At 41.7% G+C, this 20,034-nt stretch overlaps 2 protein-coding genes and 1 long non-coding RNA gene across 9 annotated transcripts in view; 1 reads left to right on the forward strand and 2 right to left on the reverse strand.

The window, feature by feature from the left end:
• LMO7 (LIM domain 7) overlaps nucleotides 1-5,965 on the reverse strand; it is a 197,447-nt gene extending 191,482 nt beyond the window's left edge. For all 4 annotated transcript variants that reach the window (XM_090024179.1, XM_090024170.1, XM_090024144.1 and 1 more), the window contains exon 1: nucleotides 5,756-5,965. In XM_090024179.1, coding sequence (XP_089880305.1) covers nucleotides 5,756-5,824 — 69 coding nt within the window. In that variant the 5' untranslated portion in view covers nucleotides 5,825-5,965. The remainder of the gene's footprint in view (nucleotides 1-5,755) is intronic.
• Nucleotides 5,966-6,078: 113 nt separating this feature from the next.
• Nucleotides 6,079-20,034, forward strand: LOC149874900 (uncharacterized). The gene is made up of 3 exons (XR_016438739.1): nucleotides 6,079-6,135; nucleotides 6,677-6,779; nucleotides 17,498-20,034. It is a non-coding gene; the product is annotated as an uncharacterized LOC149874900 (long non-coding RNA).
• Nucleotides 15,095-20,034, reverse strand: part of UCHL3 (ubiquitin C-terminal hydrolase L3) — a 66,411-nt gene continuing 61,471 nt past the window's right edge. For all 4 annotated transcript variants that reach the window (XM_090024269.1, XM_090024261.1, XM_090024277.1 and 1 more), the window contains 2 exons: nucleotides 16,578-16,636; nucleotides 15,095-15,314 (listed from right to left, as the gene is read on the reverse strand). In XM_090024269.1, coding sequence (XP_089880395.1) covers nucleotides 15,231-15,314; nucleotides 16,578-16,636 — 143 coding nt within the window. In that variant the 3' untranslated portion in view covers nucleotides 15,095-15,230. The remainder of the gene's footprint in view (nucleotides 15,315-16,577; nucleotides 16,637-20,034) is intronic.

The following is a 20,034-nucleotide window of genomic DNA, read 5'->3' on the forward strand; positions in this document are numbered from 1 at the left end:
ATAGCTGTCCCTCAAACCAAGAATATTTTGAAGATTTTGTATGCCACTTCAACAACAGATGTTAGATGACTAGCCGTCATCTTGCCCCACTGAAGTGACAAATGGAAAAAAAAAAAAAAAAAAAAAAATCACACTTGATATCAGTGGTTTTAAACTTTTTTCATTTGCAGACCCCTAAATATTTCAAATGGAAGTGCAAACCCCTTTGGAAACGCTGAATGCAAGTACAGACTCCTTTGAATTGTAAACATGGGTATTCACATACTTTTGTCTGATCATTGTCATCTTTTGTGGACCCCTTAGACGGCCTGCGGACCCCAAGGCAGGGGTCTGCGGACCAGAGGTTGAAAACCACTGCTCTCTGTATAATCTTGACTGGCAATTTCTGTTACTGTCAGGGCCATGGGATTCCAGAAGTCTCAGCTATGAAACATCTGTAAAGGACTTTTATTCAGGCTTGGTTTAGAAACTGGTCAGCAGACACATGTTTGAAAATGGTTTCCATTTTTTGCTCATAAGCACCTATACTCTTCTGCAAAATAAGTAATACAGCACTAAGCCTTCAACTCTCTGGAATTTAAAAATTCTGTGACAAGCAAAGAAACACTTCAGAGCAGAGCATCAAACTGAATTCTGTTGGAAGGCCAACTTCCCACCTTTTCAGATGCCTACGAGGCACAGGCCAGGGGCAGGCAATTATTTTGGGTGGAGGGTGCCTTACTGACTTTTGGTAAGCCATTGAGGGCTGCATGACAGGTAGCCAGGGGAAGATGAATATTCATTTTCTAAATTTTTTAGGGGCCCCACTGGCCGGAGAGAATGGCCTGGCGGGCTGCATTTGGCCTGCGGGCCACATTTTGCCGGCCCCTGCCATAGGCGGAAGCTCAGACACAAGTGCTGAAGCTTCTCGTGACAGCAGCCAGCTCTGTGACCCTACAGGGACACTGCATGTGTGCACATGTGAAAGGACACAAACATTTGTGTGCAAGAAAGATTCTGCAGGGGCACAGGCTGATTCAACTCCTCCAGGGACCAGGAGAAGTTGACTTGAGGAAAAGCTCCCTGGCCTTCTCCAGATTGGAGTCACCACTCTGGAGAAAGCATAAGGGGCAGCTGATCCTGCCTATTCCATAGATCAAGAGGGGAGGGGGAAGGAAAGAACAGGTGCTACCTGCTCCCTGCCTCTTTCCCAGTGTGAGCAGCTTTACTGCACTGCTCCCCCATCTTGGCATGGGGTACTGAGTGCCAGGAACCCCTCCCAGTTTCATTTGCCACCTCTACCACATGGCTTCTCCTTGTCCTCCAGCTGTTCAGCTAACCAGTGGGGTGCCAGGTTTAGGGAGGCTTTTCCTGGGGTAGCACAGCCAAGTGGCTGCTCCTCACACAGGAGTTCCAGGTTTGCTGAGCAGGCAGCAGCTCTGGCCCACTACTCCATCCTATCAGCTCCCCAGCACCTAGAGCCTAGCGGAGGGTACATCCCTGTGACCCCCTGCCAGCTTCTCACAGTGGAGTACCAGGACTGAGAGGCTGGCAGGGTGCTGCCTACTTCTCCCTTTGCTCCACTCCCTGAAACCAGCAGCTGCTCCATGCAGGGCACTTTGACTTGCTGCTTCTCTCCCCTCCTACTCAGATCCAGGAGGGGAAGGGTGAGAAGAGACACAAGCTCCTCTTAGGTAATCACATGATTTCCAAGCTGGGAATTGCCAGGCTTAGGGACTGGGCTGGTGGCTTTGCCCCAGTGCTTCCTCCACTTTGCTCTAGGAAAACACAAGCAGGTTTGTCACAGATCCCCAGGTTCCATAGTCCAGTCTAGGCAGGTACAATATGCTACGCTCCCTGCAGGATCAGGAGGAATGAAGCAGGCTGCTCTGCTGCTCTTCCCCAGACCAGAATCACCCTGATCTTGGAAGGCACAGAACTGGGACTCTGGCCACAGTAGCAGGCCTCCTTTGCAACACTTTTTCATGGGTGATGGCTGCTGGTAGGAGACACCACCCCCACCACAGCACAGCCAGAGCTAGGGCAGAAGTCAGTGAGCTAGACAGACCAGGTCGGCATGTCAGATCTGGCCCATGGGCTATGTCTGACATCTCTCCTTTAGAGTCTGGAACTCACTGGAAATAGCACTTGCTAAAATGTCACTTACAAAACAAGGTTGGCATTCTCAGAGAATGTACTGTTTATAATATTTGAAAGTAAATCTGAGCAGACACTTCAAAAAAAAAAAAAAGGCTGGGGGTGGGGCAGGGGGAGGATAGGGAGGAAGCATACCAGTTACAACAAAACTGACTTCAGGAAGGGTTTCCCTTCACAATGGAGTCCCTGATCAAACTCCATTCAATAGGCAGTGGGAAGAGACCTCTAGGTCTCACACATCTCCAAGCCAAGTACTGTGGATGGCTGAACTGTCTCCACACTTTAACCACTGTGTTACTGAGTACATGAGCAGTATCTCATTCTCATGAAACATTGCGTCAGGTCTTAGATATACCTGAAAGCAGAAAATAAATGTTTGTAATCTCAACATGGTTTCATAGTTTCCCTTCCCCTTAGTGCAACTACCACTGGCAAATTTAGGATGAAGCAAGGAATATGAGGCCAACATCTAAAAAAGGTGAAGCCAAAAATAGGAGTGCTTAGGTCTCAACTAACACAGAACTTCTCATAAAAGGCAACAAGCTGTAGTTTACAAACAGTTTCTCCCCCGCCCCCTTTATTATACATTTATTTGAAAATACACAAGGTAGTGTTTCTATACTTTCATCTTTCTCCAGGGTTAGCCAAGGTTGGCAAGATTTTACAGAACTGCCTAAGTTTAGACCCTTATGTCCATATTTAGAAACCTGATATGCAGAAGTACTGACCACTCAGTAGGATCCAATGACAACTGACATCCGTATGGCAATTTTAAATACATTTATAATGCTCTATTTTACTAAATTTTGCAGACTAGGCCATTTTTTTCCTGTAAAAAAAAAACAAAAAAACAAAACTCTTCAACTTAACCAAATGCAGACATCAGTGTCTTCATTTTCTCTGATATGGCAACTAAACAGGGCTAACATTTAAGAGAAAAATAGACTGATATTACCAAAATTAAATACCAAGTGACTGTTACTTTTTTGAAACTAGAGGTTATTAAAGTCAGGAAACCAAAAAAGAAAGATGCACTACTATTAAAATTCAAATCTTTGTTTTAAAAGCAATATGTTTATATATTTTGGCCTCAGGTGAGAGTGTTTATTTTAAACCAGGATATAATTTGGGTATTGGAACTTTATTTTGTTTAAAATTAGAATCGTTATCTTTGTGCATAAGATTTTTAAATTTGAAGAACTTAGCAAGACATTTGTAATTCACAGTCAAAATATTGGCACATTACATCAGACAAATTAGGAGGTATATAAAGAAAGTTTAAAGGTCTGTTTTTCTACTATAGAGAAAGCAATGAATACTTTACGTTTACATAGTTTTAGTGCTACTTCTCCCTATGTGTTACTGGCAGGAGAAGAGAAGACCTTTTGTTTGAGTTGTACAGCCAGCCAATGGTAAATGGAAGAAAAAACAAGACATTTTAAAAATAGGTTTGCAAATGTGTTTTCAAGAAAATGATGTAATGCTATCTAGTGAAAACTTCACTAAATTGAAAATAACTTAAAGGGGAAACGAAGTCTTTAAGCCTTGAAATGAATATATTATATATGCAAACTGGATAAAAACAACAGTTCCTCTTCACGTACTTACTGGGTTCTTAGTCCACAGCCCTGAGTACTCCCTGCACAGGAGCATGGTTTGCAGAAGAAACAGAGAACCCTGAACTCAAGTCTTAACAATTCAGTAAAAGGGAAAAATTAAATACGTTTTCTTGACAATTTATGATTTGAAAAGCAAAAATGTTAAAGAGCATTTGTGGCAATTTACCAGGTTTAATGTGTGATGTACATAATCTTAAAATATTTGACATCTTTAAATTATTACATATAGAGGAGCAGTTAAAGTTAATCTTTAATAGCATGCAACTATTGAATATGGAGTCAAAGCCTTAAATCTCTCATGTTTTTAAGTATTAGTTTTTAAATGTATTTCATGCGACTTGACTGTTTCACACATTAGCAAATTAGCCAATATGAAAACTTGAAAGCTTCATTCCAAAGCTTATCAAACACAAAAATCCTTGCCTCTGGAACAATTCCTGGACCATCAGTGCTATAGCATCGCTCTAACACTAAATATTCATGGTAATCATAGAAAATCAGGGTTGGAAGGGACCTCAGGAGGTCTAGCCCAACAACTAATCAAACATTACTTGTGTGCAAGACATACATAAATGTGCACCTTCCAGGACACCTGCTAAACAAACCCTCCTCGTGCATGTATTGCCAATCTCAGTCTGTGCAGTAACACATAGACAGGCCATGAGGCACCAGTCTGCATAGAAGCTAGGCAAACAGAGCAGGTTGTTATTTATAGATTAACTAAAGTTTAAGAAAAGCAACAGGCAGAGCTTGAAATTATAGTTCTCAGCTTCTCGGAGTCTTTCAGAGCAGAAAAAAGAAAACACCTTGGATCCGAGCTGGATCAGGGAAATAGTCTGTGGAATGGTAAGAGAGTATAAGCAGCGATTGGAGAATTAAGCCCCTGGAGCCTTTAATTTGGAGGGAGACACTTAAAGCAGTTGTGCAGCTTTGAATGACCGCTGTTACACAGTAATTTTGGGCAGCTCTTGGAGCTCTTAACTCCTGGACTGGCCACACATTAACACAGCTTTTAAAGTGGTTATAAAGCACTCATTATGCAGCTTGAAGTTACGCCACTCCAGGGCAGGATTATCTCTGCTCTGCGCTACTCAGCTCCTGTTCCATTCGGGTGCAGCCACTCCTCATAGCCTGCCACCCAAGTTGAAGTCCTCCAGGATCTCTCAGACCCCTGCCCAGAGACAGAAGCCTGTCCTGGCTCACCAGCCCCATGGTGGCAACTCACACACCTTCCTCGTCTTGCCCCTGCTCACCAGGCCTCTGGCAGCAAGCCAGAGTTGTCCAGGTGTGGGGGCAGTCCAGGAAGGTTTCTAGATTAAGGGTGTGACTGCTTCAAACTACCTCCACCCAGGATTTAAATCACATTTTGACATGGGGGTGAGGGGGTGTCTGCAATGAAAATAATAAAAATTGGGCTGCCCACCACGATGCCCTATGAAAATTGGAGACCTTCCCTTCCCCCAGGGTCATGATTTTGAAATCTTACGAGGGGGCTCTTGTCTCTTATGGGGCAGCTCAGAGCCCCCTCCCAAGTGCCTCCCTAATTTGAACCCTGCTACCACCGATCAGCATTTGTGCTGCTCACTGCAGAAAGTGCAGCAAGGCCCTAAGAAAAGAACCAACAGGGTGAACATGAAATCACAGTCATCTTGGCTTCCTGGAGTCTTGGGGGGGGGGAGGGGACACCTGCAGTCCAAGCTGGAGGGGGGGGGAGGGGGGCAAGAGAGTGCAAGCAGCGCTGGGAGAATTCAAATTCATTAGTTGGAGAGGAGACACCCCGAGCAGGGGGGCAGCTTCGTGTGCCCCCTCCTAAGCACAGGAGGCGGCTGCCCCGTGGGCGGGCAAGTGTGCGGAGCAGACCCGCCGAGGCGGGCGCTGGAAAGGAGGAGAAAGCCAGGGAGCGACTTCAGGGCTGCCCGGAGGGGCTGGGGGCTGCCCCCCGAAGCAGGGCGGGCGGGCGGGCAGAGGACCCGAAGCTAGGAGCGATGCTGGGGTCTCACCTCCACCCAGCGCTGGGCTTCAGCAAACGCCGCCTCGCAGCCGCCCGCCGGCTCCTCGCCGCTCTCCATGGCAGGAAACTGGGGGGCGGACGAGGGGCAGAGACTCAGCCGCAGCCGGCGCAGGGAAAGCCAGGAGGCTCGGGGGCTTTTCAGCGCTACCGGCTGCTCCCTCCTCTCGCACTCCCTCCCCAGAGCCGCCGAGGCACAGAAACCACAAGAATTTGAAGAAGCCGCTGCTACCAACCACCCCCCGGGCCCGCCCCCGCCTCGGCCCCGGCCCCGGCCCGCTCCTACCTCCGAGCCCGCCCAGTCGCCCGCTCCCCTCCCGGCCCACCTGCCCCGGGCCCGGCCCCGCCCCGCCCCGCCCCGCCTGGCGGCAGGTAGGCGCAGTCCCAGCTCCCGCACCCGCTCCCGGGCAGCGCCGCTTTGCCTGCCCGCAGGGGGTCTCTTGGCCTTGCCCCGGGGAGCGCAGGGCCTTGAGCCCCCCCCCCCACGAGAGATGACAGCCCCCCTGTAAGATCTGATAATAAACCTTGGGACGGGCAGGGCACCCGCAGACGCCACCGGCAGCATCGGTGGCGGGAATGGAGCTGGCGAGCACCGGCAGCAGAGATGGCCCTATGGGGCGGGGCACGTGCCTCCCCTACCAGTCACCTATGGCCGCAGGCCTCACCTAAAGCAGTGGCTCTCAACCTTTTTTGTACCGTTTGTACGCATCAATGGCCAGGCCTGGCCCAGTGCCCCTGACTCCCGACTTGCTGCCCCCAGTGTGTGGGGGGGCATGTAGGGCCCCAAGCAGCCCCTCGCAGGCTGGAACTTGGCCAACATGCCGGGGAAAAGCCATGGTTTCCCATGTTTTTGTCCTTTCAAGGAGAATCCATTTGTAAAGTTTGTTCACAACCCTTTCCTATATTCTTGCAGGCCATGTTTGGGTCGTGACTCATGGGTTGAGAAACGCTGTTGGCCTAAAGGAACCCCTGCTGGAGGCTCCTCGGTCACTGCCTTCCTTCTGGAACTGCAAACGGTAATGCTCGAGGGAACCAACTTGTTGGTCTGAAGTTAGGCAGCTGAGGTTGGGGGATGTATCCAAGGATGCAAGGCCCAGTTCACAAAAGCTGATGCTCTCTAAAATATCTTATTTTGCTCATCCACCCTGACTTATGATAGCAGGCATTAGTCCATTTGGCCCCCATGTTTCCTTCCCTTTTCCCTCCCATCTGTCCTCTTGCTCCTCAGTGGGTGCATCTACATGTGCATATTAATACATTGTGCACTAGAGTTTATTGTTCCCAGGTGCTGCATTTATACACCTGCACCTAGGACCACATCATGTTGCACCCAGCTGGTGCAGCTACAGTTGGCAGGGCACCCTGGGTGGGGGGGAAGGGGTCAGGCTGCCAGCCCCAATATACTCCTCCCAGCTCAACATGCTGCAGAGGGGCTGCCTGCAACATGAGGGTGCACTTCTGCAATGTAGCACCCTCATTCCTCAGCGAGCACCATGTATACATGCAGTGGTAAATAAGCCCACTATAGAATAATACTTGTGTTAATCAGTACTATCCTAAGGCTGAGTTAACACGAGTGCATGTGTAAACACTGACACTTTACTGCAGAGCAAATTAGCCAACTTTGCAGTAAACACTGTGTAGAGGTGCCCACTATCTCCTAGATTCAAGCCTCAATCTGGGAAATAAACCCCTCTCAATGGAGTATCAGCTTTTGACTTCTGCGGTTTGACTGTACAGTGCTGTTCCCTGGTCTCTATGGTAACTTCAGACAGCAGATTTACCTGGGATTACCCCTAACCACCAGCAGTTTGCAGCTTTCCTCACCTTCTACTGCAGGCAGACATATTAATTTCTCATCTCCAGCTGGAGGAACAAGCAAGCACATGCAATAACAACTAGACCAAGCCAAGGTGTTCTCTTTTCAGCAAGGCAACATGCAAATCCAGTTGTCCCCTCAGCTCCTGTACTCGTTAGGATGCTATTCGTAAATAGCAGCATTTTCCTGAGCCCCATGCCCATCAGAAAGCAACCAGGTTGCACATCTTTAAGTTATCCTCAGGAGATAAACATTGCTTGTAGAGTTTTGTGACTTATAGGCCCCTGGCAAATGTTAGGTCAAATAAATAATTTGGAGGTCTTACTCGATCTGTTGAGGTCCCTTCCAACCCTAAAAATCTATGAACTAGTAACATGGTAAATACTCAAGCAATTTCTCATGTGGCAAAAATGGCACACCCATCTCAGAGATGTTACTTGTTAAAAAGTGGGACTTCTTTATAGCAGGTACCCATCTCAGGTTAATTTGAACATCTGACATGGTGTTTAGATCCTCTGATGTCCCAAAGTGCTGTGCCCCCTCCCACCCCCCCCCGCTGCAAGGGAGGCTGGCTCTCTGACAGTCCACTTAGACAGTTTTTCAGGGAGGCCTGTTTTATCCTATCCCTAATGCTGCCAGGGGGCAAAAACCTTACCACCTAACCAGGACTTTTTTGGGTACTTGCCCAGGTGCTAAGACCTGTAAAGTATGTGCAGGCAGAGAGCTGCTCGCTTGTGCTGGACTAGCCACATGCCTTTTGAAGTTGCGACAGGAATAGGACAGCCTCTTATTGCCTCCTGGATTAAGACCATTTTTGTGACAACTGTTGTGCTCTAGCCATGGGGTTTAGAATGTGCTGGCCACCCATAGCTCTTCATTTTTTGTAGCATTAAAAAACTTTGTAGAACTACAGAAGTAAAGTCCAGAAGGGGCCTTCAATGCATTATTTCTTCATCTTAATGGTAGACAGACATACTCATTTTGGTGGTTTTCAATAACTTTTTTTCTTTCTACAGTTTTCCTATCAGCAACATTTAAATTTGAATGCTCTTTGTATTTCCTATATCTTTCCCCAGAAGCTTTTAAAATGCAACTCCAACATTTGACTGCATCATGTAAATCAAGCCCAAATGGTAATGATTTAAGCACACCCCACTCCTTTTAAAACATTAACAAACAACAGATTGGCTGATAGTTCCTGACCTAAAGACAGCAATGTCTTCTTAGAACATTTTTGCAGCATACTTAAGTGAATGGAATAATGGATGCACCATATTATCATTGCAGAAGACAGTGAAATTCCAAACACCCTTGCTGAAATTTATTCTCCTGGATTTTTAATCATTGGTGTGTTAAAGAAGCTAGTATGCCTGCTTATGCTGGAAAAGCACAGTAGCTATCCATCTGTTGCATCTTGGATTTCATAGTAGATAAGTTCTTTTTCTTAAAACTTTTTTACCTCATAATTATATTAGCTTGGCTGTGGACCAATTGTAGTGAAAGTAAATTAGATCATAATTATAAATGCAATATACCCCTCTCCCTAGCGTGTTTGATACATGCATACTAACTAGATCAGCATTTTAAACATGCAGGAAACATTACTCATAGGGTTACATGGTGGCATAAAAGACATTAAGATTGGAGCTCTAATGGAGAAATAAGGCACTGATAAACAAAGTGCTGATGTCTATACATTTTTCCCATTTAAGTTGGGTTAGTAGTTCAGGGTCCTTGGTAGAAAGGTCTGTCCTGGGTGGCTACATGGCTTTTTTAAGAAAAATTTCTATTTTGTCTACATCCAGAAAGGTCCTCCATTTGCTTACAATGGCTCACCTCATTCTTTACTAGTCATTACTGATAACGATATTTTTGGCTCACGGTTGTTGGCACCTTACTTTTGTTCTGTTTACTTTCTATTCATTTCCATGCTGTGCCATGTTGCCCTAGCTGCTATCAGATTTTAAGATATCAGTGTCAAATGTAAACGTTTTGGAGAAGTTTTAGAGTCATGTTGTAGAAATCAGCCCCCTTTCTACATGACTGGTAGTGAACACTCAAGAAGTTAGTAGTCTCCTTTGAAAGTGTATACATCTAACAACCTTTTCATTGATCTTTTATTGCTCAAATTACTTATGAACATGTTTGGCCACCGTGTCATTCGTTCAGACAGATTTTATATTCTAAATTTTCTGTTAATAAGGTAGTCAGTGAAAATTAGCTGTTTACATTCTTGCAACTGAAGCTTCCCTTCATATCATATGTACTTGTTCTCCATTGGCAAAACAGACCCCTCCCCTTGATATACTCTCCTTATCAACAGAAATCCTGGTTCTCCGATTAAAAAAAATCCACATTTTTCAGCTTATAAAAAGTAACCCAAAATCCATATTTTCCTGTGATTAAAATGAAATGCCACCAATACATACATACATATACACACACACACACACACACACACACACGTCGTGTTTCATTTTAATCATGGAAAAACGTGGATTTTGGGTGACTTTTATAGCTAAAAATGAGGATTTTTAAAATCAAAGAAAACCAGGATCCCTGCTTATCAGCCTTTCTGAAAGAGCATCTAGCCCTTCACCACAAAACTGGATTACCATTTTATGAGGCATAAAGCAGCCCTGTTCCAATCATAATACATTAATAAGACACTGCAGAAACAGTTTAGACATGCAGGAATCTTAGATAGTGCAGGAGGTTTATTGCACTTGCAATAAACTAACTGGAAAAAGATTACTCATGAAACAAAACTGTAGCACAGGTAACTGATAGAACCAGAGCAACATGGATGAATCAGTTATGTGAAGTGATGTCATTTAGCTCACCTACCATAGAAAGGACCAGAGAAAGAACTAGCCAGAAGTTGCTTCAGCCTGTGGAGTCATTAACTGTAGCTGTAGGAAATTGTAAAAGAAAAAACAAATAGCTCAGGGTCTGCTTGCACTATGTTGAGCTATGTATGGTAGCTCCATCCGAGTACCAGGTCAAAAACACATTTTAAGCTACCAACAGTGAGCCTTAAAGGGATGAAGCTGCTAGTCTCAGTGTGCAATGCTGTTTCACAGAATATAGCCTTTGGCAGTGAAGAAACTTCAGCTTTTCTACATGCAGACTATGGGCTTTCTAAGGGGAAATTTTATGTACATGCTGTTGCCTCATTTATCCAGACACTTGCCTTCTCTACTTACAACACATATGTAGAATAATATCAAAAAAGCGAGGCAAAGAGAAAGAGTAAGTGTTGCAAACACGGAGCCCCTAAATCCAAAGCATTTAAACTTGAAAGTTACCACTGACACCATACAGTAAAAGTTTGCAATGTATTCAGTGTTGTGACCTATCAGAAATAAGATGGTAGTAGTCCTAGATTGCCGAATTTCTCATATTAAGTCTCTAATCTGGGTCAAGTGTGGCTAATCTATGCTCCATAGTCAGATAACAGCTCAGCCACTAACCATTTCCCCATCCACTGGCTTCAAGAAGACTGAGCAGTTTTATTTCCTCCAAGATCAATGCAGAACTTTGTGTTGGACATAAGCTGGGTAAAAGATAATGAAAATGGCATCACACAAGTCTCCTATTTTCACACTTTCACTGGACACACTGATCTAATATTTGAACTTCATCACTTCCAACAGGGATAAATATGGGAGAGGAAGGGGGACTGAAGGCACATACAGTAATGGAAGTAAGCTTCTCTTGGGATTAAGACAGTCTTAAACTGTATTCTAAATGCCTGGCTTTTTGTACAGTACATCTCCACATTAAAAGAAGATTGCATTACTCCTTGTTATATTACTGCATCCTCTCTCCCACCACTGATTGAGAGGTTTCACTCTAATTGCTAATGCAGCAACCTACTGAACAGTTCACATAAAATATTATGCTGCATTAGCAAATCAAAATAGTTTACTGAATGTCCATGCTATCTTCTTGGTAGGCTTGTTTTACTCCATTTAAGGCAGTTAGGGTTTATTATTTGGCAGGAATCATTTGTGGTTTTTCACCATTTTAAATCATGTGGGAATATTTGTCATAAAACCATGCTGGTAAAAGTTGTCTGCATTGTCATGGTTTTCACTGATTTCATATATAAAGTGCAAACAGACTGAATTTTTAATGCACGTCATTTTGAAAGGATATTAAGTTAGCTTCCATCCACACAGATCATATTTCTGACAGCAAAGTAACCAGTTTGAATAGTATAATGTTCTCTTCTATTGATATAATAACAGTAGACAATAACAGAAGAATCATAGTCTCTGATATTCATTATTGGCAAGAATAGCAGCAATCATTGTAAAATACTATATTCCACCCCAAGGCTAAGCCTTCCCAGGATGGAGTTAAACAAAGGCTTTTGTCATTTCTTCGATATATAACTGTATTAAATACTTAGTACAATACTGTCAGTCATAAAGATAGATTTCACATCGTTTTTACAGGCAACTGTTTACAGCACAATGTACAACTCTATAAATATAAAATATCCATGGCACATACCTGCTTACAAATGAAAACTACTGAAAAAAAAAAAAAGGTTCAACCTTGTTGCATGACAAATTGCAAGGCCAGGGGATGCTTTAATCTGGAATTACAGGGAAGGTGAAGGACCTTCCCAGAAAGTGTGGTTTAAGGTAACTGGCACTCTGTGGAAGCCTGGCAGAACAAGAGCTGGGAGACTGACTTTCCAGTGCTCTTAGTGCTATCCCTGCTGACCCTCAGACAACCTATGGAAGATAGGAATGTGATCCATAAAGCGAGGACAGAAAACTTACATTTGCTAGAGAGAGGAAAGGGGGAAGATGACCAGAACTGAAAAGAAAAACCACAAGCACATTCCAGAAGAAACTAGTTTTGAAGACATTATTTCCAAATTTCACCATTCCTTTGTCAGCACATTCCTATGAAACTACTGGTAATGTGTGGGTCTCCCCATCCCACACTTGTGGCAGATTCACAGAAGAGTGCTAGAAGGTCATTAACTATTACTCCGTTAGCTCATATGATAAAACTGCAGCATAACTAAAAATCTCAACCTTGCTGACAAATCTTGTAAGGAGTCAATATGATTCCATGTACATTCCTAATTTTGCAAAATAAAACTACATTTATTTCCAAATTTTATGTTAAAAAAAATAAAATCCTTGCATTAAATGAACTGTAGGATTGCAGAAGTAAACTCTTAAAAGTTTGGCAGTGGCAAGTTGGGCAAAAATTTTAAGGTAGGTGAAACAGCTATGTTAGTCTAAGGTCACGTAAGATAGATAGTCTGTAAGAGGCAAATCTCCTCTACCCTCCCTATCTACCAAAATAGCACAAGCTTTTGAGAGCTGAAGCTCACTTCATCAGACGCTGGTTCATATTCATAAATAAGGTTGCCAATATCAACATATGTCTGACCCCATTGTGCACAAGTATTATGGTGGTTTAGTCCAGTGGTCTCTTAAGTGGGGTGCACACACCCCAGGGGGTGCGCAAGATGATCCATTGGGGTACAGGAAGAAAATATTAGAACTTCTATTTATTTTTACATAAATATACATATATTGGGGGTGCATGCTCAAACATTTTTTACTGATAGGGGTGCGCGATCAAAAAAGTTTGGAGACCACTGATCTAGTCAATCACTTTTGTTCCTCCTCAAATTGCTTAAGTATACTCTTAAATCTGTAGTATAACCTTACTTCTGGCATTTTCTAACTTTTGACTGCTTTCACAAACATGGAGTAGAAATTACTATTTTAAGTGATACAAATTAGTGGAAAGTTGCTTTACTTGGCCAAGTTAATAAAATGAGTCTGTCTTCTCAGACTGGTGGAGACATATTTAAAAGTGTTTTAAATTTGAAGGCATTCCCAACTGCCCGTTTTCCAAAATAAACCCAGTATTCTTACATTTAGAACACAATCAGCAGAGTCAGACTTTTTTCACTGGAACTGAAAAACAAATTAGTCTCTAAACTATTTCTACACCAGTTAATTATCATTGGTGCAGCTTCATTAGACAGCTGATGTACCTATATAAGCTACTCATTAAGGCATGCAAGCTTAAATGCTCAAGTCATGTAGCTCTAAGAAAACATTGCTAGTTAAACTATACATTGTTACTAAAACTATGCGTTATTACTAAAACATTTAGAGATTATCCCCTTTCTTTTCTGTTTACAGTGAGAAAACTGTCATCCCTTGTAAAATTATCCTATTTTTAAATTAACAAAATATGGTATGCCACTTATAATCTTAGTGATTTTTATTTGATCCTTTGATATTAATGCAAAGACAGCATAGCTTGTCCTGCTTAATACATTCCTCTTAATGAAACTGGAGCACTTTCAACTCTGCTGGTGATTATTGCAATGTTCTATCCATGTACAGATATAAAGAAAACTTTCTTCAGTGTTGGTTTTTTCAACCTTATATTGCGTTCCACTGATAAACTGCACCCTCTACCCCAAACAGGTGGGAAAAAAGGAAGTTCATTAACATCTTGATTTTCTTCCTTTCCCCCTCCAACTAGCTCATGAGTGTAATACTTGTCACTTGTTCTAACAGCTCTCCAGGTGGCATCTTTAGACAGACATTCTGACTTTTTATTTAAAAGAGAAAAGATGGTGGTAAGTGATAAGACAGATTCCCAGGCCTGTTTCTTTCTGTGACGAAAGAGGATGTAGCTAGAAAGATTTCTCCTGGAGCAATCCACTCACAGTACCTGCAACTACAATTAAAGGCAAGAAAGCATATACCTGCTGGGACACCACCGAAGGATTAGTTTACTTTGCCAGCAGTTCTGTTTTGGAAGCAAAGCTGAGTAGCTACATCTCCAAGCACTATTTGGATACAGCTGCAGAAACTCACCTTATACAAAAGAAAACAGTTTTCAAAACTATCTTAAACCATGAGATCACTATCACTGGAATTCACAATTCATAACTAATTTGAAGAGTAAAACTGTTGAAGGAACTTAGAAGTAACAAACGCCCCGTGCAATAGGAAAAAAACAAGCATTTCACACAGCATTAAGTAATATCTACTTGGATGATAAATGTACAAGCCAGCAATGATTCTGAAAGGAAAATCATGAATATTATGATTCTTTCTACAAATGTACAATACATTTTTGGACTTATTGCACAGAAATGGAAATAGTTAACTATTATTTTTCCATCATCCCTTTCACTTTAGAGAAATACCATACATTACCATGTCAGCCCAAATATCAAATGCAAGATTCTAAGATATAGCCTTAGTTCTACCAGCATTAGTTTATAGACATTCAGCTTATTTTCCTCACAATAAAACTTAGTCAGCTAATGATTCATTTTAGGTGACTGTCTAAGATGAAATCTCATAGGAAGTTATTCCAAAACAACTCAGAGATGAAAGTCTTATGCATGAATATATGCTCAGAGAATGTACGTGTGCACACACCTGTGTGGGGGCAGCGGGAGCAGCCATCTACAATTGCAGCCGAAACTAAGTAAGACAATAAAGGATAAATTCAAAGTTTATTCCACATGTGGTACAGTTTGTCAACATGTTAGGAAAGTATCAAAATTTGTATTATTAGCATATGGCAACAGTTATTTTCTTACAATACATTAATGACAAGTTTTTCCAATTAGGATAATTTAAACTGCTGACAGAGCAATTGCGTTAAATCTTAATTCTTCTGGATCCCGTTCCATGAACTTCTTGCAAACTTCTACTGCATCCTATTTAAAAAAATAAACAAAACAACATGAAATTATGCTATTTCTCATTGTCTGAAAAAAGGAAAGTTGGCATCTCATCCATTTTATAGAAGCTATCTCCATATAGGATTCTTCCATTTTCTACACAAACCTTATCAGTGTATCAAATTGATTTGGAAATAATTTGTGTTCTAATTTCATGCAAGATACTATTACCTGTTCCCAAGTAAACAAATTCAGAGAATAGACAGTGTAGTAGTTAACTTTATGATTCTTAAATTCATGTTATTGTACACAGTATTCTAGATGAACTTCTACGGAACTATCCATTTTTATTAACACTATTGTAACTAGAAGCTTACATTTTGTCTATTAATATAATTGAGCAATTTAAGCAAATTACCAGCTTTGTTTATTGCACAAATGGAGGACTTCAAATAACTCTTGCATTTTGGCGTAGGGCACAATACAGCACTTGATATTTACTACAAAACTTGAATGAAGAATGTGAGCAAGTTAGCAGTATTTTCTTTTCCTTTTATCAGGCCCAGATTTCATGTCGTTTAATATCATCAATATTAAAGAGAGAGGTTGTGTCTCTCCAGCCTTTTCCTTCCCTAAAGCTAACCTAGACTGACCAACATAAAGGTCAGCCCCCAATGCATGGCCCTAGCTCTCCCCCTCCCAGACAATACCTTCCTATTAGGAAGGCGTGGGGCGGATGACGGAGGAGTTTATTTTCCAGGTTAAATGTATTCTTTTTGTATTCCCTTTTCAAATAAAACAGCTTCTGACAGAGGCAGCCATAAGCTAACATGATGAAGAGAAAAAAAAAAAAAAAAAACAGCCACAGGTGTTTTTGGTGCTGGTGAGACGGGCAAAAGGAGAAAGTGCTGGAAAAGTCACCACAGTCCAGCATAGCAATTAACTACAAAAGAAATGAGAGAAAGGAGGGAAGAATATTAAGTGTTTGTTCAAAAGTTCTCAAAGACCAATAATTTCACAACTCCCCATTCCTTGCACATAGCCTGCAAGCAACAGCGGTATAGGAAAATATCAATATGGAATAGCTTGAGCTGCTGGTGTAATAGTCACTTAGTGTTCCTGGTCAAGCAACCATAAGAAGATGTTCTGTCATACACAGCAGCATTTGTATGGGAGTTCATGAACACCCATCTCAGTTCTGAGTACAGGTTGTTTTCTCTGCCTCCCTTCATATGATCATAGACAAGTAGATAATGATCTAAATGCACTAAACTTATGCTGGGTGGGTTGTATTCATACCTCTAAAAAGTTGTCATCACTTGTCTGCCCATGGTTTATTGGAAATGGTTTGCGTCCATCTGTTGAAACATGAGAGATTACAGGAGATTGCAAACCGAAGATTGAAACGTACACCTCCCCAGGTGTTCAAGTGTACATTTAAAATAATCACTTCTCAGTAGGCATATGTTAACACAATTAGTTTGTTTAGATTAGATGGTAATGTACCTTAATACTTTTCCTATTATGTTGGCTTCAACAGAAATACAGTATTACAAACAATTAGTAAAATGACAAAGCGAGCATGTGTGTACATATGCACCTGAAAAATGTAGATGATATCCAAGGCACTTAGTAAGAGAGAACAAGAGATCTGAAACTATCTGTGACAAGTTAAATTAGTATTCCCCTAGGAGCCCTGAAGAGAGGATTAGACCCACCAATTCTGAAGGGATCAAAGGCAAAATAACTTAAATATTACCCTCAATTAAAAGATACAAAAAGTCACATGATATGATAAAAGTAATACTAACAATTTAACTTAGACAAGCGTGCAATACTAATCTAGCCCTATATCAGAAATGATCTAAAAAGGCAACTATAAAGAAGTTTAATTTTTCACTGACTACATAATAATACCCTTTACATTTAGTACTTCTCAAACATTTTTACTTGTTACTCTATAAATATATCAACTTACTTTTCAAGAACTTGAAGGTTGAAACATATGCCAAAACATGAAATTTTCTCTCATTTCTGCCAGGGGCCAAATGATCTTGCCAGGCCAAATTCTCTTTTAAGTATTAATATACCATAATTTCACTAAGCTTGGCAGCACTTCTAAACTACAACTGACCTAAAAATCCCTAAAATTACACTTCTGAAATGTATTATTAAAACCGTTATTTTTACTTTAACGACCATCTTCTTTTATACTGCAGGAATGAAGATAAAGACAAACACATTCCAAGAAACAGAACTGAATGCCACTGTATTTTGCAAACTACTGAATTTTTAAGTTCATTCTGGCACAACATTTGTATTTCAGTTGTATATAAACAACATGGTTTTCCGTGGCAAAAGCACAAGCATTCATGATCTTGTGGTTCTCCCCCCAGCTTTCTGCCTGCCAAGGTCCACAGGCTGGTCAGAGCGGGCAAAAGCTGATGACACAGTACTTTTCCCTAGCACCAGTCTGACCCTGTAGCAGTTGCACAGGCCAAGCTGGGGTTGTGCTCAGTGCTTCAGGCTACAGCATGGACAGAGCTTTCAGTACAGAGCAAAGGTAAGGGGCGGGGGGGAAAGAGTGGGAAAGGTAAGGGAGCAGAGACTGAAAGGGGGAGAAAGGCTGAAGGCAGGAGATGACAGCAAGCAGCAGTGGGCAGGAGGATGCAGCAGCAGCAGCAGCCGCTGCCGCCCCAACTCCAGGTAGGGGCTGAAACCCAAGGTACTGCAGCACCTGTTCCCCAGCATCCTCGTACTCAATTCTAAGATGAGGGGCTTTTCCCCATGTTAATTTACTCAGAACCGAGTAAATATGGTAATTGCATTCTACAGCTTTTACCCCACTGTGAAACAGCTTAGAAATTCTCTCATGAATGAGACATGCTATTTAATAATGGTCCATCTCAAGAAGTGTCTTTGATATATATAGATTCTAATCTGTGCAGTTTAAAAATACTGTTAAATTAGGTGTTCATTTTCAATATTTTATTAATTGCAGTGGTATATGGCATTAAACAATAATAAAGTAAATTCAATGATATTTATGGCTGGTGGGCTGTGCTAACTGCTACATGGAAGTCAAATCGTAAAACTACAACTGGTATCAGCAGCGAACCAGACAAGCAAGACAAATTTACTAGGAAATAGCTGGCACTCTTAAAACTGGGTAAGTGATGACTTTATAACTAAGATCTACAGGGGTAGTAAACTGCTTGGGATATTTGCCAGAAATAAAATCCCTGGCAGGTGTTATTTTATTGTGTGATTAACATGTTAAACATGTGATAAATTGTAACATGCCACATATTCAAATTAAAGCATGATGCAATGTAAACCATCTTTGTGACTGGTTTGTATTGCACTTTCAATTTATACATATGGCATGTTGAAAGGTGCTCAGAGCACTGGGTTCAGGAGCTCATCTCTGACACGGGGCTCCCTGCAACTCATTTAAATTTCCCATGGGGAGCCCAAAACTGAGAAGGCAGTCTTAGATGCTGGGCTCCTTGCACGCCAGCAAATATAGAAGTCATACTGGGCGGCTCAATATCTAGGACCAGTTCCCAACGCTCATCTGTTGGGCATGGCTTTTAAAGGTCTGGGAGGGTGACAGGGAGCCAGGATTGCAATCCTAGGCTCCTTGCTAGCAAGTTTAAAGCTGTGCTTGGCAGCCCAGCACTGGCAAACAGTTATCTGGTACTAGGCTGCCCACCAAGACTTTAAAAGTCTGGACAGGACCAGAGAAATCTTTATGCCAGATTCCCAAAATCACATGTCCTCCTAGACTACATTTTGGAAATTTGGCATGGCAGGACACACAGTTTTTGAAGTCTGGGATAAAATTCCTCAAATCCCACCGTGCATTTAAATAAACATCTGCCAGGGGCCTAAATAGCTACCTCTATTAGCCATAGGCATTTTAAGTGGTGGGGAATGCACTATACTGGGAATGATACGGAGTCTTTATTCTACTCCATTTCCAGCTGATAGCTGTCTTCAAGTCACTGCTTCAAACTAGCCTTTTGAAGCATCTGAAATGAAAGGCTGGTTGCCCAGCAACAAGTATTAAACTAAGAGTATTAAAGAATCCCAGCAGAACTTTGTGCTGCTGCATCTGCAGCAAAATTGCCAGAATATTTCAAATGCAGAAGCTAATAATCAGATCAAAATTATGTTTTATTGCTATTCAGAATACCATGTAGAAAAAGGTACTTTAAAATAAAGCCAGTCTGCCATAACTGAATGTCACATTAATAATTTCTGGTATGCTACTTGTACTTGTTTTGTGAATAATTCTCATTTTGACTGACAGTAATAGTATCATGACTTTAAGCTACATCTATATTGTATTATGCAACATGATAATCAGAGAAGTAATTTGGTCGCTTATTCCAAGAAACCAGGAAAAAAACCCTTTAACTGAAGTTAAAAAAACCAAACCAAAAAAACCAAGTGTTTTTCTCAGTAATATCGTAATTTTAAGCTTTTTTTCTCAATTAAGAAAATATCTTACAGCATTGGCATCTTGATTCCTGGTCTTGTAAAGTACAGCAGTAATTTAATGATATCTTCATACCAAATAAACACTTTTCTTAAAGAAAATTAACAGGATGCGTTTACTTATTTGCCAGAAAGACAAACCCAAGTCCATTTTAAACCAATATCATATTACTTATTGTAGTTTCACATTCTAATGTTATTACAGATTACAAGATTACCACTTGCATCTGTTTCAAGAGAAACATGAAAGAAA

Source organism: Crocodylus siamensis, chromosome 1 (genome assembly GCF_052110815.1).
Source record: "Crocodylus siamensis isolate JL-2025a chromosome 1, ASM5211081v1, whole genome shotgun sequence".
Lineage (NCBI taxonomy): Eukaryota > Metazoa > Chordata > Crocodylia > Crocodylidae > Crocodylus > Crocodylus siamensis.